At 35.2% G+C, this 19,825-nt stretch overlaps 1 protein-coding gene across 1 annotated transcript; it reads right to left on the bottom strand.

Annotated features, from left to right (window-relative positions):
* Window positions 1–17,647: 17,647 nt before the first annotated feature.
* Window positions 17,648–18,040, bottom strand: LOC149830128 (RING-H2 finger protein ATL17-like). Its single transcript, XM_090015387.1, has one exon. It carries the CDS (start codon window positions 18,038–18,040, stop codon window positions 17,648–17,650), a length of 393 nt encoding a protein of 130 aa, XP_089871513.1.
* Between the last annotated feature and the right edge of the window lie 1,785 nt (window positions 18,041–19,825).

Below are 19,825 nucleotides of genomic sequence, written 5' to 3'. Positions count from 1 at the left end.
GAGCTTTGCTAGAGATTAGGGTTTCACCCCTCTTTTTTTGGGAAGGGGAAACAGAAAATGGGGGCGATGGCCATAGCCATCGCCGCTGCTAGGGTTTGAAAGGATCGGCGCCTTGTGGTGATCAAGCAGTCCCATTGAGTGGTCACCGCTTCCATTTCGATGTCGACTGCGCCCTGACCATCATAGAAGTGGCAGAACCCTCAGACCAGAAGGTGTTCTCCATCTGGGGCATCATAGTCATGTCCCAAAAAAAAACATGAGCTTTGTCAGTGTTGTCTCCTCTAACTGCGACGGTGGCTCAATCTTCAACGCCATCAAGTCATCGACTGAGAACCATCGCCATCTCCTCTGTCTCTCCTTTTTTTTTTTGTCTTTGTTCCTACTCTTTGCAGACAGAGGAGGGAAGCACAGGGTTTTCCTTCGCCGTTTTCACCTGAGCACCGCCTGTTCCAACTGCTCCACTAGTCCAAGGATTTGAGGTTTGCGCGGTCGTGCCGGTCTAAGAGGCTTCGTTGGAGTGGCTCGGGGCCGAGCTTGTGGCAGTGAATACATCGGATTGGTTTTCGATCGAAGATCAAGGAAGACGTTGTGAGGGAGCCTATGCACTAGTGCCAGACTGGCTCGTGGGAGCACATAGTGTACCTGACGATGGCCTGCCCTCTTGGGCTCCACTGAAGAGGTTGATCAGTGCTTCGATTTGCTAACGACAATGAAGCTTCTACATCAGACGCGATTAAGGGCCATTGAGGCGCTTGTTGAGGGTGCATGCCCTCAGAAAATGGTTGGCTCCCCTTTAGGTAGTTTCTCCAGTTCCAGCGATCGTTGCTCCTTAGTGATGCGTTGAGGAGGAGAGTTCCTTCATTGCGTTGTTGGTTGTAGGCCTCCCGTTGTCCCTTGCCATCTGATGTTCGGTTCAAGTGAAGGTCGAGTCTACTGCGTTGCTCGCACGCCTGCAACAAGGCTCTGATACCACTGTATGTTTATTAGGATCGAATGTGCGAGAGAAGACTCGAGGAGAATGAGGATTTGGGTTGATTGACGACTAGCATCAGGGGGGATCCTTGATCCTCTTGGGATAATTCTGCAGAGGCAGGGAGCTGGAGAATTTAACTTCCTCTGGGTAGCCGTTATCCAGTCTAACTGTCTCATTGGATTCCCAAACATGTTGGGAATCCAATGTAGACTGGGCTCCACCCACCATGATCTTGGTGGTGTATATCTCAATAGCCCACTAAGTGGGTCATTGGATTCCATGTGAGACTCATTTGGTCACACTGGATCCATACCAGGATCCAACATAATCGATATTGGGACTTTTATAGTGAGGGAAAATCTCATGATAAATAAAAAAGTGCATTTGATAATTTAAAATATAAACATAAAAATAATGGAAACCACGCTAAAATCAGATGGACTAAACCTTGCATTTCATGAATTTAAAATCACAAGCAACACATTCTTGCTTCTTTATACCTGTATAAAAATGAGGTGGGCTGCTCACTTCCATTTTTTATGTATAAGTAACTTTGTCATTTTTTTTCCTGTGATTATTGTCATTTTTATCTACTGTGAGCTTCAATTCCAATACCATCTTGTGTCACAAGGACATGTGATTTTGAGCCTGTCACTATTAATTGGCCCAAATGAACATGATAGGATACGTGCTGACACGTACAGACATTATTTTAATATATCAATAATCTAAATACTTTTTTAAATATTTTTAATAAGAATATATATTACAATATCAAAATATTTTTATCAATTAAATTTTTAAATAAATATGTGTTCTGCCTTTTTAAAATTGTTAGCCCCAATGCTTGTAAGATGTACCTCACTGCTTTCCCTTGCAACTCCTTATAAGATATGAGTAATAGGGTACATTCAGAAGCGAGAATTGTCTTAGAAAGATGAACCGAGGCTAGAAAATCATATGGTTTTTCTGACCTTTTCAAACAAGCAAAAATGTTTTGCTAAGGAATCACTCCTCTAGGGGTGAGTGTTTTTTACCTGGAGAAATGCTCCCTCTCACAAAGCTCGAGATTTGGGTTGCATGCTACATAAACAAGCAAAAAACTTTCTTTTGGCGAACTTCTCATATCAAAAACTTTTTTTCCTATGAGAGTTTTTCTCTCTTCAAAACATTCTCTTAGTGAACTACCCGAAGTTTACTTTATGGGCACGTTTGGAAGAGAGAAAGATGTAGGAAAAGTGATGCAAAATAAAAAAAAATCCGTACAAATTTTCTAACCCTTTCAAACGATCAAGACTTTTCACTGAGAGAGTTTTTCTAAAAAATACACTTTTGGATAATAAACATTCCTCCACGAGAGGGGGTGGAGGAATGTTTCCTAACAAGAGAAAATTTATTTTTACACTCTTCACCACCACTAGCACCACCCACCATCTCACCATCACCACCACCCTTTTACTCATCATATTTTCCACATTTTCTCACTCAGTTTTTCTCATGCTACACAAACAAACAATTTTTTTTTTAAAAAAACTTTTCACGTAAAAAACTCTCATGGGCAAAACTTTCTAGTTTTTCTCTCTTCCAAACGTACCCTATAGGAAGGCGGGGCCCATCAGGTAGCCCGCATTTTAAGATTTCTAGTGATTAAAAAAAAGAAACTAACTATATGACACAGTCCTACTTTTGCCTTCAATTTCATGTCAAGTACCACCTTTTCTAAAATTCCCTTTTCAGCAATAGACAAACAAAAACCTTGAGTTAGCTCTGTCTCACACATTGGGAAACGTCGTATGTCGTTCCAAAATTCCTATTTTACCCTTTCATTTTGAAAAGATATGATTGCCCTTATTAAAACACATACATCAACCTTAAATGTAATGAACTTACCTCCAGCTGCCCTTACATTTTGGGAACTTAACAAATGATTGAAACGGCTCAGACTTAGATCCAAAATGGATTTACCTACATTTTAGTTTTGCTTAAGATTTGGGCCAAATCCAAGATAAATATATTTAGGGTAATTTGATTCATTTTTCACATGAAAATCAATAGGTATAACTTTTTCTTCATGGGTCCCCCTATTATAGGTTTTGTAAGAACCAAAATTTAAAATCATACTCAAAACCATATGTGACATATATAGACATGGTTATTAGTTATGATTAAAATTAAATAGATTCAACTTTATGAAAATGATTAAAATACTTTTGAAAATGCAGAGATTACTTTTTTAACATTACAGGTCTTTTGAACTTGAAGGGAATTGATAAGTCAAATACCTTTTAGAAAAACATAACTTTATTAATCTATCAAATTCATCTTTTTGACCTTTAAAAGTAATCATATATTTTTAAAAATACTATTTTTAAAGGTATTTTTAGTCATTTTAATATTATTGAATTAGTCAATGGCTGTCAAAGGTTGGGTATGACATGATTAAGAATTTAGCTTGAATCTAAAGGTCTGATTAAAAGCAAAAGAAAAGCGGTTTATAAAATTTCATATAGTACTCGGCCCAATATGACTTCCTATTAAAATCCAATTTTTTCAATATGAGAACATATAAAATATTATATTACTGGATATGGATAAGATCTTATGTATGTAAACCTTATAGGAACTGACTATAGTTTTTCCTATGATACGTCTGAATGGATTTGCTATAGACCCAGCAGAAGCCCAAAGTCAAATACGGGTATGGATCCAGTGAAAGTCAGACAAGTTGATACCCTAATTAGGTCCATAACAAACATGTTAATGAATGAAGAAAAAGGTAGAAGGATAGTTATGATATTTTAAAATATTTAACATAGGTTAACTGGGTAGGTTAGACCAGGTCTTTATTTGACTATTGTCAGAAAAAAAAATATAATGATACGTGACATGAAATTTCAGGCAAAAGGCAGGACTATATCATGAAATAACCCAAAGAAAACTTGTCTCTGACTTATTAGCTAAAGACTGATTCATCCCTGCTCTACCCCCATTTTCATAATTATTCTCATCTTTTTAATAGCTCTATTAAAGGTACGTTTGGAAGGAAGCGAGAAAGACGTAGGAAAAATGATGCAAAATGGAAAAATCCTTGTGGATATTCTACCCCTTCAAACAAGAGACTTCTTCACTTGAGGAGTTTTTTTATAAAAGTACACTTTTTTATACAAAACATTCCTCCATGGGGTGGAGGAATGTTTTCTACCAAGAACAAATTTTTACACTCTCCAGCACCCATCTCACCACTACCATCTATCTCACTACCACCCACCACCATCACCACCACCACCACCCTCCTCTTCCTCTCTCTGATTTTTTTCACTCTGTTTTTCTCATGCTATACAAACAAGCAAAATTTTTATTTTGGAAAACTTCTCATATTAAAAACTCTCATAGGCAAAACTTTGTTTTCCTATGAGAGTTATTCTCTCGTCTAAACGTGGGAAACTTTCATCCCTTATATAAAAGACCAATTTACCCTCAAGGGCTTCCTTTTTTTATGACGAGGAACCATTTTGTTTTAGATTAGGACAATATTGATTAAAGCAAGGTTTTGATATTTGATTCATCTGAAATTTTTGGATTTAAATGTTACTGAGATCTATGGTTTTAATTTGTCAAGTAATCCTTATGAAATTTCAACTTTACAATAAAATAAAGAAGAAAGGAGGCAAGCATGAGGTTGTTTGAAGAAGAAAGAGTTGATACATCTAGTAAGCTATCATCTCTTGTTTCCAGTGCCAAGAATTTAAACTAGGGTAGGCACAAATATATAATAAAAAGAAAAAAATTACTAATAAATAATAATAATAATATGTATCCAAAAAAATTAAAAAATTGTTTTAAATGTACTTTTTACAATAGACATCATCATTTTATTTATATTTGGAAAACAATTCATAATTGATTCATTGCTAATTATAGAAAAAAATAGCAATTGATAAAAATCATTGATCTTTTATATATATGCTAATTGATATAAAAACAAAATCCCTAATAATCTAACCAAAAACCATAATGCTAATTGAGAAAGAAAAACATATACAAACCATAAAACTATAATTAAACGTTCATAAAAATTTAAAAAAAAAATCAAAACCCTAATTTAAACAAACATCATAAATTATGGATTTATGTTGACTGATAAAAAAAACCTTAATATTCTACTAAAAACAAGCATTTATGATTCATACATTTATGCCTAGTGATATTTTTAAAAAACTCAAACTATAACCAAACATTTGTGTTATTATAAGAAAAACTAAATCAAAACTCTAAATCGTAATAAAAAATATTTATATATATATATATATGTTAATTAAAAAATAAAATCAAAACCCTTAATATTCTAATCAAAACAAAGAATTCATTACATGCCAATTAATCTTAATTTTAAAAAAAATACAAAAACCATAAAATCCTAATTAAACATTCCTGTTATTTAAAAATAAAAACTAAATAAAGACCTAAGCCCTAATAAAAATCATGCATCATGATTATTGAAAAAAATAAATAAAATACCTAAAATCAAAACTATGTAAGACATTCATTCATGATTTATGAAATAATTTAAAAAAGAAAGAAAGAAGAAGATGATGATGATGAGAAAGAAGAAGAAGATGACACAATGGTCAGCCACCAGGGGCATGCATTGGAGAAGCTGATTAAATGGAAAACTCTGGCAAAGTTAAGAGAGGATTTGGGCTCAGGCAAGGGCCGCAAAAAAGAGGTTGGAGTAGGTGGTGCCCACCCAAACCCAATCTCTCATCTGGGTGGGCACTGACCCAACTTTCATTGGGTCAAGATGGGACACGCCACCATAACCTTAACCCCCGTATTGGTGGGGTTTTCTGGTTCGGGTGGGAACTTTCTCACCCTGATCTTAAAGTGGCTCCACCACTGCTTGTTTTACCCCTAATGTTCAACAATTTATGCTTTCTTTTGTTTTTCAAATGCTTAGGTTGTGAGAGAATGAAGACATCAATTAGATAAAAATAAGGTCGGTATAATGAAGTAGAATGAGGAGGGATTTTTTCCCACCCCATCGGCTCAATCACCCTCACTCTTTCTCCCTCTCTCTTTTTGATAGACAAGTTGGGGTTAGGCAGACTCCTACTAGTTATACAATTATACCAATGGATGTAAGACCCACGAAATTTCAAGTATTTTTCTTATTTTTTTTTCTTATTTATGATTCATGTTTCTAAGATCTAGAATGAAAAACTGATGGGACTAATTAAACCTAGAATCATTAGTCAGAAATGTGTTTTAGAAAAATATAACCTTTTATCTGAATTTTTGAAAAATATAATCATGTATTTGAATTTTGGAAAAATATAATCATGTATATGAATTTTAAAAAAATATAGCATTGTATTTGAATTTAAAAAAAATATAACCTTATATTTGAATTTTGAAAAACTATAACCATGTATTTGAATTTTGAAAAAATATAACCTTGTATTTGAAATTTGGAAAAATATAACCTTGTATTTAAATTTTGAAAAAATATAGCCTTATATATGAATTTTGAAAAGTATGACCTTGTAAATAAATTTTTGAAAGTATGACATTATAATTGAATTTTGGAAAGTACAAGATTCAACATGGAATTATCTTAAAATGAGTAAAGAATATTCTAAGGAATAAAAAGTACATAGTGCAACTAAATAGTTAGAATTTAATTAAAAAAAATAATATAAAATTAAAGTAACTAAAAAGTACACATTAGGTGAGAATTACAAATTGAATTCAAACTAAAAACAAGTACATTAAAGGGGGGCGATTTTGCCTAATGATTAGATTGGATTTTTTAAATCCAATAAAATCCATAAAATATCTATTAAATATCCAAAATATCTTCTAAGAAGCTGAAAAAGCTAGCTTAATAGGTCTTCTCAATAGAGTCAAGGGTTATGCTTGAGAGAAAAATGTTGGTGGATTGAGATGATTTAATCTCAACCCTTAATTTCTTATAATTCATTTTAACTCTCCGTTTAGAAAGCAATCATTACTCTCTTCCTATAAATACTTAATCAAATTGAGAGTTTCAAGCATCCAAGAACCCCTCTCTTTCTTCTGTCCTTTTAGTTTTTGAGTTTTTCTTTTTTCTTTTTTCACTTAAGAATAGTGAATGGTGCTTCTATGGGAATTCTTCTCTACTCTCTTAGTGCCTTGAAAGAATTCAAGCAAGAGGAAGTCCAAACCTAGGTCCCAAGTCAAGGTAAGTAAAGTTATCCCTTATGTATCTTGATATTATTCAATTTATATCTTTTTTCTAATCCCTATTCTCATCCATATAGGCAAGTGTTTTCATAACACTTGTAAGGTTATGAAATGAGTTGTTATTATACTTTTGATTTTATTTTTATCCCTTCTCAAGATACACAAATTTTCCTATTATATTCATATAAAAAGAAGAATGATTTTCATGTCCTAATGATAGTTCATTGCCATGGAAAAGTTTAATTAGCATTAAGAAGAAATCTCTTTGATATTGCCTTCATGCATTTTTGAATTATGCAAGTCATGCTTCATTCAAATTAAAAAAAAATCTTTTGAAGTCTATGTGCTAATGACAAGAGGAAAATTATACTATTTAAAATTCGTGTGAAAAGATATGTCTTGATCCTACTTGATTTTTTTAATTTTATTCATGTGAATATGAGAGAATGAATGCTCAAAATTTGTATGATGTGCAAACCAATTTTTTAGAAATCCATGCAACCATGATCACTTGAATAATGCCCAAATCAAAGTAATTTGGATAGTTGTGGTTCACCTAATTAAAAAAAAGAATTTTTATCTCTTTCAATAAAAATTAGGTTTTTAGAATAAATATGGGTTTTTGAACAAATAGATTTTTGGATTTGGATTGTTAGATTGTCAAATTGTGATGATCCAATTCTCTCTAATTGATTTTTCTAATTGAATTCTCTAATTGAGTTCTCTAATTGATTTTTCCTAATTGAACTCTCTAGTTGATTTTCTCTAAATTGGGTTTCTTCTCTAATTGGTTTTGTATCAATTTGGATTTTCAAAAAAATGGGTCTTGGATATTGACCCTTCTTAAAATGAATTTGGATCCTTCTTAAAATAAATTTGGATTTCCCCAATGGATTTGGATCTACTTAAATAGATTTGGATTTACCCAATTGAATATTTGGATTTGGATCTACTTAAATATAATTAGATTTACCCAATTGGATTTTGGATTTTGGATTTGGATTTACTCAAATGGATTTGGTTTTGGATCTTCTTAATTGGATCTTGAATCCTTCTCAAATAGATTTGATTTTGGATCTTCTTAATTAGAGCTTGGATCCTTCTCAAATGGATTTGGTTTTGGATTTTCGTAATTGGATCTTGGATTCTTATCAAATGGATTTAGTTTTAGATCTTCTTAATTAGATCTTGGATCCTTCTCAAATAGATTTAGTTTTGGATCTTCATAATTGGATCTTAGATCCTTCTAAAATGAATTTGGATCTACTTAAATGGATTTAGATTTACCCAATTAAATTTTTGGATTTGGATTTACCCAAATAGATTTGGATCTAATTAAATAGAATTGGATTTACCCAATTTGATTTTGGATTTGGATTTTCTCACATGGATTTGGTTTTGGATCTTCTTAATTGGATCTTGAATCCTTCTCAAATAGATTTGGTTTTGGATATTCATAATTGGATCTTTGATCCTTCTCAAATGGATTTGGTTTTGGGTCTTCTTAATTAGATCTTGGATCCTTCTCAAATAGATTTAGTTTTGGATTTTTTAATTGGATATTGGATCTTTTTTAAATGGATTTGGTTTTGAATCCTCTCAATTGGATCTTGGATTCGCTTCAACTCAAATGGATTTAAATTTTCTCAAAAGGATTTAACTTTACCCAAATGATTTTGGATCCTCTCAATTGGATCTTAGATTTAAATCAACTCAAATGAAGTTGGATTCATTCAATAGAAGTGTTGTAAATTGTCATTTACTTAATGAATTTCAAAGAATTCATATTTACCCAACCACACCTTGGGAAAATGTCAAAAATATTCTACCAAAGGAATCTTGTGGTAGTACGAGTTTTATGCAAATCCTTAGAATAGATTTGATGCAAAACCCACACACCTTAAGGGTGTTATGCTCAAAGAAATGATATTATCCATTAATCAAGTTGACGCAAGATGAGTTGCAAATATATTTGCCTTAGAGAAAGGCTAGGCATGTCTACACTTAGACCATGGCCAAACGTTGAAAGGAGTTCATATATGCAAGATGCAATCTAAACTTTATAAACTCAAGCCAAGAGCTAGGCAATAATACATCAAAGTTGCATGCAAAAAGTACATACATGTGCATATAAATGTGATGAATGAACATACAACTTATGCTTGAACTACATACTTATCTATGCATGGTCAAATATCATGATAATATGTACATTGCCCATAAAATGAAAGGTTGGGAAAGAAATGTGCATATGACAAATAAAAATGCATAAGTAGCACATGTTGCATATAGGCCAACGATATTAATGTTCATACTTTCATACATAATGCCTTTGTAAGATGAAAGATTATTACACTTAACATAACATGCTAATTATTATTGCATTGAGGCATAATGAACATCTCATATGTGTGTAGAATGAATTAAATTGCAAATAACAATAGTGTTGAGAGCTGGGTGACTGCACCCCGTGAGATGAAGTCTCTTTATTTGTACTAACTCCAACACATTAAATCTGATATTATTATCGTCACTGGCAATGTGTTTTTTCCAAGAGGGCATATGATTTGGGTTGGGCATTGACCTTGTCATGACATACTACCTTGCGGGGAAGTATGGGATTGTTGAGCCTTTAAAACCTTGCATGACACGAGAGCATGACTACTAACATACCCATAATGAAGATGGAGCCACCCACATCATTCATTCACAACAGGTTCACCAAGAGAGGGTGGATGGTACACTTCGAGTGACAAATGTCGCATGTAAAATTTTATAACTACATGTCATACCCGACTTGAAAAATGAGGAGCAAAGCGTTCTTGGACTTTCAGCACGTGAGGCATGGAGGTTCGGTCACCTAAGGGTGTACCTTAGATGCTGCAACAGTAAGGATTGCAATCCAATTTGCCCATAAACCGGTTATCTCTCTCGGTTCTAGGAGGTTGCGACATGGGATCAGGGATCTAGGCAGCAAAAGCTATGGAAAATTCACTATTTACATAATAAACCTTGTAGTAACTCTCGTTGTCGCGATGACCACCTATGTGTACCAACATGAATAAAACTATCAAAACTTAATATTAGCATTGCTAACTTACTAACATAGCTAGTTGCAATTTATTTTGATATTGCTGAAATCATGATGATCTTATTGTTGTCTCATTATCATCTTGCTACTATTGTCAATTCATGATCATTACATGTCATAATATTTTAGCATGATAAATACTGCATAATAGATGTTGATGCCTTATCATAATGCATGATGTTTAATTTTACTTACATCTTCGCAAGAGTTTGACCCCATTCGTTATACGGCGCAGGTAATGAAGAATGATGCAGTACAAGGGCTAGATGCGCGGCGGGACCCTAAATCTAAAACCTCCCTAACTAAGTTTCGATCTTGGAACCAACTTTTGTTTATCTCATTCTTATGAGATATTTTGATTAAACTTTAATTATGTATAAACTTTAATGACTTGTTATATTTCAATGCATGGAATGGTTGTAATTTATTAAGATCATGCAACTCTATTTCAAACATATTTATCATCTATGTAACCTGCCGAAATTGTCAAAATCTTTCAAACCCCAAACTATTTCTACTATGATATTAAAAAAAAAAAACAAAATGGGGTTAAAATTTTAAGTTTTTAAGTTGAAAATTTTGGGGCATTACAACAGAGGCTCAACTTATCTGGTAGAAGCAACTAGTGTACGTCACCTCTCTCTCTCTCTCTCTCTCTCTTATCAAAACCCACCTTTAGTTGCTCCACTTGTGTGCCCCCACCAGATGGGCAATGCCACCCACATCTCCCTTGATTGAGAGATAGAGAGAGTCATAAGTAAGGGTGTCAACGGGTTGGGTCTACTTGCACCTGACCTAAACCAAGCCCTATAGGGTGAAAGTATGGTGATAAATAATAAGACCCGACTAAGACTCGGGTCCAAACCCAAAGGTTTGATTAATACATGGACCTAGGTATAGTTTGTGAAATTTTATACTAGATTCGAACCCAACCCGACTCGAGTTCTGATTATGACCTACAAATTTTTAATATAAAAATGATAAAAAAATATGGTTTTGTCGGGTATGGTTTTTCTTATAATGGACCCAATTAGGCTTGGGTCTAGACTCTATAAGACCCAAGTTTGAACCCGATACCCTACCCAAAAGTTGGTCCAAGTCTGGTTCTACTTGGGTCTGAACCAAACCCGACCTGTTGACACCCTAGTCATGATAAGTCTGTTAGAAGAAAGTACATAATGTAATGCCTCAAAATTTTAATAAGAAATTTCATAGATTTCTTTTGTTTAAATATGAGGCCTCATCTATGGCATAGTCTTAATCGAATTGAGCTTTAAAGAGTCAACCTATGCAAGTACTAGCATTTACTAGCTCTATAGAACAAAATTCGAGAAAAGATATCCAATTGATAAAACCCTTTATTTCGAAATCTTGTATACTTTAATATTTACAGCGAAAACATTATTTTGAAAATGGTTAAACATTCTGGACAAGTTACATGTATTTAAAACATCATCAACAAACTATAAAATATTCTAAACTATTCATTCTATAATTAAATAATTCATATCAATGGTTTAATTAAATAAATAATTATCAAAGTAAATAAAATTCATGAGATCTAAATAAAATAAAAGAATAGGTTAATGTGGCACCTCCACAGCATCCCACAACCGCTTCTCAGCATATTCATTATCTCTGCATTTTAAAAGTGGAGGGTCAAACTCTCAATCGAGTCTTAGTAGGACACACATTAATGTTGCATGTATACACAACACTAAGCATGCATAAGCATGTATTCAATAACAACATACAACACACAATAGCAGGCATTTAACTGAATCTCAATAATAATTAAATTTTATAAAACACATTATCATAACATGTCATCACTAACTATCATATCAACATAGGCATGATTTCAACAACATAACATAACTGAATAATATAAAGTAATCTTAATCATCTAATTAATTGTTTCTCTTGCTTAATCTTATAGGCACCTCCAAACGAAATTCTTCATCCAGTCGAGATCATTTGGACATTTATTATGTTGTGTTTTATTATAACCTAAATGACTAACTGAATGACAAACTAAAAGGAGAACGACTAACAACCAAGATAAAATCTCTTAATGGCGGCATAAAATAGGATCGATCCCGTAAAAAAATTCTACAGGTCAAAGAAACTATCACTTAGGACACACAATAGTATGATTTTTCCTTACTCTCAAGACCGAAGAACCAAAGGAGATGTCTCGCTCTCCAAACAATATAATGTCCCAGAAGCTTGTACCCTCTACCCTCTCTAAGGTAGACTTGAGATGATATATCCCAAAAAAATTTGTACCCTTTTCAGGTATTGAAAATCGTCCAGTATAAGGTTATCTTTATTAAGGCTATAGGTCAATGATATATTTTCATAAAATGATGCATAGTCAATACTTTATCAATTCTTACAGCCCCACTTTGCTCACAACTGAGTGGTCCTATGTGCTCTCATGTCACACATGCCTTACAACACAAGAATATCAATTGACCCAATCACCACAATCATGCACACACAAGGCACATCCACATGAGCATATGCAATACATTTATTCGAGCACACAAGCATCGATCAGTTCTTCGAACTGTGAACTCATACATCAACAATCAATCATGCATAATGCAACTCATGTATCAAAGTAGGCAACAACAACAATTAATCATCATGATTCATGCACATAAATTATATTATATTATACATTGCATATCATACTCATGTAAGCACATAAACATATCATGTATTTATGTAACTATGCAAATATCATTCAACATATACATAATCATAACATAAACATCATTTAAAATATACACATGTATCTAAGTATCAGTGTGTTCATCTGGTTTAGTTCTGGAACTAGGACTTGTTCAATTGGTCCTCTTTTAGAACCAAATACATATAACACAAGAGTTTGAACTTGAAACTATAAAAATTGAATTTTATTAGTCAGTGTAAATTCTGTCTTGATTGGATTATAATAAGAAAAAATCTAAATTTTTTACAGAAGATGCATGAATGTGTTAGTTAAATATAGTCACAAACCTTGTCTCAATTTAAGTCTGGAGAAGGAACAAATAATTATTTTACTAAAACTGATTTTTTTGCTTTTTGAGTGTCCTGTTCGGTTCAGTCTCTTTGAAGAAACATCAATTCAGTATTATTATAAAACTAATTTTTTTTATAAAAATTACTGTAAATAGGTGGACATGTTTGAAACAAACTTCTATAAAGATCAGATCTAAGCTCCATCAGATCTATGAATTAAAATCACGAATCATAGTCTCTTTAGCATCTTGGATATGCTATGCTATAAAAAGTTTTAGGTTTCTAAGCTAACTTTTATAATTTTTAACTCAAAGACCGTAATGAATCTATGCATCAAATTTTTATAAAAAAATTCAATATATAAGCTAACACACATAAAATTTTTAGTCATAATCATAGAACGAATTTAGAGAAATAAAATAAAAAAAGATAATACATTTGAAATACAAGATTTATGTTAGGACATAACAAAAATCCTTTTCCTACTTTTGGAGGTCGTATTTTCTCATTTGAACCTCAGACAAAGCCAAAAAAAATTCTAAAACTTTTTCAATGTGTCTAAAATGTCTATATAAAATTTGAAAAATTTTGACAAAAATGTTTGGATGTACGATAAAGTTCTTGAAAAATGTGTGCTTAAAAAAACTGGATAACCTGATATCTTTATTAAAAAACATGCATATTTTATATTTTCACAAATACAACATAAACATGATTTTCATGATTCGATTAATCACAATACAATCAATATCAGTATAAACATACATCAATATAATGTTATGTTGTATACAAAATCATCCAACATATGAAATCAAATAAAAAACACCAAAGAAATAGTTTTATTCAAGAACAGGCACCCATACACTGCATTATGTACTAGAAAAATAAAATTTAATTCTCAATCAAATATGAATTGTGCACATGTATGTCAGATCTAATATAATGAGCAAATCATAAGTTGATCATGATTTAGTCAAACATAAATAATAAATAAACTTATATAAATCATATTTTTCGAAAAAAGACTCCTATAAACCCTAATCGGTATGATCTACATAATTTTTTTTATGAAAATAAATTCAGCTATACATAAAATCACAAATCCAAAATGAATATGATTCATATCATACAGTACATGAATCATAACATGAAACACAACAATAATAAATCATTGAAACCCATTTTTCCCAAAAAGAAACCCCGAATCCCCAAAACAATTTTTATTATTCAGTTTTTTAATATTTTTGGATTTTATTTTAATTAAAATCAGAAATATCAATTTAAATATGGTTTATACATGTTGATCATGTCAAATAAACATCTATCATGATTTAAGAATAGCAAACATGATTTTTACAAAAAACATTTATGAGTTAGAGTTTTTTTCAAAAATCATTTTTGGTAAAAATCCATCTGGAGGCCCGTAGCTTTATGAAATTATGAGATATTAGTCCAAACATGTGTTTAGGATTGATATCATACATAATACATGTCTAAAAATTTGATTTGGCATGCATATGCACTCTTGGTGCTAAGCATGCATACAAGTCAATGAAATCATACATGAAAATTGCGTAGAATACCAAAATCGATATGCATAAAATGACTTCAACTCCACCACCATATGGAAGATCTAATGGCTATCACAATACCCAAATTCTTCTCTTACGAGACGTGAATAGGGAATAAGAAGAAGGTTTGAGAGAGAAAGAAATTACGAGTAAAATAGGAGAGAAAAGAGAAAAAAAAATTAGAGAGAAATACGACAGAGGGCTTGTAAGGGGGGCCCTTTTATGGCCCTCTCCCCCCCTTAGTCCAATTAAAATGGCCTCTCTCTCTCTCTTTCTCTCTATATCCTCAAATCATGTGGATAGGGACAAGCGTCAAACTTGTTTATGTTTTTATTACTCTCCTAATATTTTAAAACTCCCACCTAACTAGGGTACCTTTTTTTAACTTTGATTTTAACTAACTACTCTAACTAAGTTATTTAATTAATTAACCAATTAATTAATTTAAAAAGTAGAGATGGAGACGTACCACCCTCTCCTAGATTCCTCTCATTTATTTGAGAGTCCCATCCATGTGGGCTCTCACATCTCAAGTGGGTCCCACATGGGTGGTATCCCACATAAGGTCCAATGAGATTGGATACGACTAATAAAAATATGATTCAAACTCCCAATTAAGAATCCAAATTCATAAATTAAATCCAAACTCATATTGAATTTAAATACTAGGGTTTAGATTCGTATTTAATATATCCAAAATCCATAAATAAACTATCCAAGATCCCGAATACTAATTTAATTAAAAATATGCACACATAAATCAAACATAAAAATACATGGTTGTTCATTTAAAATTAGGGAAAATTACAACTGTTGGCAATTTGATCATTTTGATTATCACTAACATGGTCAGTTCAGTTGTTGTTTAACGGATGTAGTTGTCCTAACTTTGAATAAGGTAGGGATGGTGCTGCAAATAGTCATGAGGCAAGAATGGATAAGTCCAGGACCAATATGGAAAAAGCTTTTAATTTTCACATTAAATTTCTCCATGAAAGCATATCATCACCATGGAACATTTTAAGTAAAGTGTTTGGATGCTCATCCAAGATAATAAGTTGGTTTACAATAAGCTTGCCTACGAAAAAAAAACTTCCCTAGAGGAAATTAATAATAATAAATAGCATATTTAGATGAGTTCAGCATAACTTTCAAATTGGAATAAACTGGCTGGAGTATGCTTTGATCAGTGCTGTACTAGATCCAAATTCCACATGGCCTGATCCAGATATATATATAGCAAACAGTGGCACAGAAGGACTAAATCTTGAATTTGTTTCCTTTTTGCTCTAAAAGTCGCATATCCATTCTAAGGTTGGCTTCTGGTCGGAACCTGAATCAAGAAAATCATGGGCCCGGTCCAAGTAGGCGTCCACATAAACTTAGCTTGAAATTAGGGATGTCAATAATTAGGGAAGGCAGTGGACCCGAGGGGGGGGGGGGGCTTCATCCCCGTCTCCATCTCCACCTCCAAATAGGGCGAGGCGGGGTGGGGCCCCATTTTCCCTCGGTCCACTGCCATCTCTAAAGAAGGATCGGGGGTGGGGCAGGACAAGGCGGGGATTGTTAAGGGGACGGGGCAGGACAGGACAAGGTGGGGATCGGGAACAGGGCGAAAAAACATAAGTCCATGCCCGCCTTCATCTCCGAACGGGTTTTGATTTTAACCTCCATCCCCGTTTCATGTCCTCCATCTCTGGTCCAAATGAGACGAGGAGAAGCGGGGTGGAGCCCCGTTTCCCCCCGGGTCCACAGACATGTATCAATAATCTGGATTTAAGTCAAATATTCTACAGCTTGGGAGCCAGTGTTAGGAGGGATATCTGAACAGTGATGGGTACAGACTACAGGGTGAAGGGAGTGGGTTCCACGACAACATCCTTGAAAGGATGTAGTTGAAATCTGGATTTCGGAACGGTGATGGTGTGTCAAACCCGCTCCCATATCCCCTCCGATATCCCTTTCCATTTCAATCATGCCAAACATGGGAGACAGGCTGGGATTTCTGAAATCCTCGTCTCCACCTCTGACACTGGCTCCAAAAAGGAGCGTTAGAAACAAACATGACAAGCAATTAATGATCGGAGTCGTGCTCAGTTTAAAGTTTTACATCTCAATCTGGATTTAAAGCCAATTAGCATCAGATGTAATTACTTATAAAAGGCCTTTCCCACCCAAAACAGAATTATATTGGATTTTTTTTTTTCATAAAAGATCTGGGGCATGGGGAATGGGGAATGGGGAATGATACTTAGAAATAGTGTGATTCCATTGTGATAATCGGCATAACCCTGAAAAATCACAATATTTTCAAAATATTACCTAATTCAAAAATATCCTGATATGATTGCATTATTAACATGATATTAACATTTTTATATTTTTTCATTCTAACAAGTTTTTAAAATATTGCGAGATTATCCTATTCAGATCCTGAAAACGTGAGTATGGTACTTACGAATCATTTAATAAAATTATGATAATTAGAAACAAAAGGAAAAGAAAGCGTAAGTTCGCATTGTATTTCTGAGAAAAACCCAACTGTGAAAACTACAAAATTGCCATGACGGTAACATCATACTTCTCACTCGGTGGTATACTCTATTGACTAAAATAGGCTCATTGATAAAAGTTATCGACGTTGACACCCTTGCTCAAGTGAAAGGGAAACAGAGGGAACCGGCGAACAGCCCCCACCGGAAAAAGCCCACAATTCTGAGGCACCGGCGTCGCCCCCACCAGAAAAATCCAGCCGAGACATCATTCTGGTCGGATCCGGCACCGGCAGAGCGGGCACGAGCTATCACGCGCGAGCCATTGCGATATGCACCCGCGGTGATACACGTGAGAGCACGGCATCCTCTTCCCGCACGTGCTGCCCGTGATCTCCTCCATGCAGACAGCGCAAAATCCTCCGCCGATGACCGTCGGCATGTCGGATACCAGACTCTCCGGCGTCGGAATATTCCGGGGATGTGCCGCCGCCGGGTGCGACGTCGGCGAGCGGACGATAGGCCAGCCGAGGGCCTCGTCGAGATCGAACGTCGACCAGCCCAACGGCGCTACGGTGACGGACAGGGAAGGGAGATCCGCACGATTTCCGTCGTGGTTCGGTGGAGAGATCAGCTTGGAGTGGTGGGGTTCGGGCGCCATCGGGGTTTTGTGGTTTTGTTGTTCTCGGGTGGACTCCTTCGGTGATGCGGGTTCGGATTTATATAGGCAATTCTTGGTATTGAATTTACTGAAATACCCCATTCAAAAAGAGAAAGTCGAGAGTACTACTGGTATGTATCACTATCTGCCGACTATTCGAGGTTACTGGAATGCCCACTCATTACTACGAATATTACTTGCGTGTGTCCTTTGGTTGGTGCTTCGGTGCGTGCTTTATGTGATAACCGATAAGCTAAAGACGAAAGAAGTTTGTTTTTTGAGAAGTATGTGAGGTCTTTTAAAGAAAAAATAAAAATATGTTGATTGGGTTATGACCAATTGAAGGGACACCTTTACTTATGAACCGACCCGGTAGCTTCAAGGCAAAAGTTGGTAGTTACTTCAAAACCCAAAAGCCGGCCGGCAAAGGGCAGGATGTCTTGGCCCATCAATAGGGATGGCAGTGGACCAGGGCGGGGGCGGGGGCGGGGCCGGGGGATAAGGTATCCACCCCACCCCGTTTTAAAATTTGAACCTTCATCCCCGCCTCCATCCTTGCACGGGAATGAATTTTAACCTCCATCCCCGTTTCATGTCCTCTGTCCCTGGTCCAAACGAGGGTGAGGCGGGGCGGGGCTCCGTTTCCCCTTAGTCTATAATCATCCCTTAAAGAATTGGGGACGGGGCTAGGCGGGGATTAGAACGGAGACGGGGCGGGGAAAAGCGTAAGTCCATCCTCACCTTCATCCTTACACGGTGATAGATTTTAACCTTCATCCCCGTTTCATGCCCTTCATCCTCGATCCAAACGGGGCGAGGCCGGGCAGATCCCCGTTATCCCCCGGGTTCACGGCCATCCCTACCCATCAACCATCTATTTTCGATCTCTTAGTCCTTTTTAAGTATATATCAAATATCTTATTTTTAAAGTAAGGAGAAATTCATTAATCATAAAAGGCGATCAGAAATCACTAGGGGTGGCAATCGGGTCGGGTTGGTGGGTTAGCATACCTCAACCTGAACCCGACCCATTTATTAAACGGGTAACCCGACACGACCCGCCTACCCGCTTAATAAACGGGTAGGGTCTAGTAAACGGGTTGGCGGGTTAGCTGGTCAGGTTGGCGGGTTGACCCGCCCGCCTAACCGGTTTATTAAACTGGTCAGCCGGGTTGGCATACCCCTAACACAAACCTGACCCGTTTAATAAACGGCTTAGGCGGGTGAACCCGTTTATTAAAAGGGTTCGTTTTTGCCAAACCCGAACCTGCCTAAGAGACGGGTTGGCGGGTCGTGTCAGGTTTTGCCACCCCTAGATAACACCTTAAAACAAATAAAATTACGAGAAAGGGCCTAAAATATTTAATCACATCCAAGAGATATCTTCGTCTATCTTCTTCAAACCACACGGGCAGCATGAAAGACGTTAGATCTAATGGCATATAATACCTGCCAAGGAGTGGATTTGATTCTCTGGCAGCCGCAATTTGTATGGTCTGTAACTGAACGTGGTCAAATATGCACGGTTGGATTTTCAAGAATGACGGTCTTTCGTACCAAGTAGTGTAATAGTAGTGACATCCTATTCAGCTAATGTCTAGCTCTCCAATTTATTCTTTTTTACTGGAAAGTAGGGTTAGGAAAGACACCAATCGGGTTTCACTTATCCTCTATTGTCTCTAGAACCTCATTTGATCTAAGGAGAGTTTGTATGACATGTTATAAAACTTGGTTTTGTTTAACATAGTTTTGTATACTTGGTTTTTTTGTTTGGATGACAAATTA

Source organism: Nuphar pumila, chromosome 8, assembly GCF_984573655.1.
Source record: "Nuphar pumila chromosome 8, dmNupPumi1.hap1.1, whole genome shotgun sequence".
Lineage (NCBI taxonomy): Eukaryota > Viridiplantae > Streptophyta > Magnoliopsida > Nymphaeales > Nymphaeaceae > Nuphar > Nuphar pumila.
This window is presented reverse-complemented; position numbering and strand designations above follow the sequence as displayed.

Bases quoted from the DNA above. Each gene is read 5' to 3' on its own strand.
- LOC149830128 (XM_090015387.1), bottom strand. From the start codon at position 18,040: ATGGCGCCCGAACCCCACCACTCCAAGCTGATCTCTCCACCGAACCAC.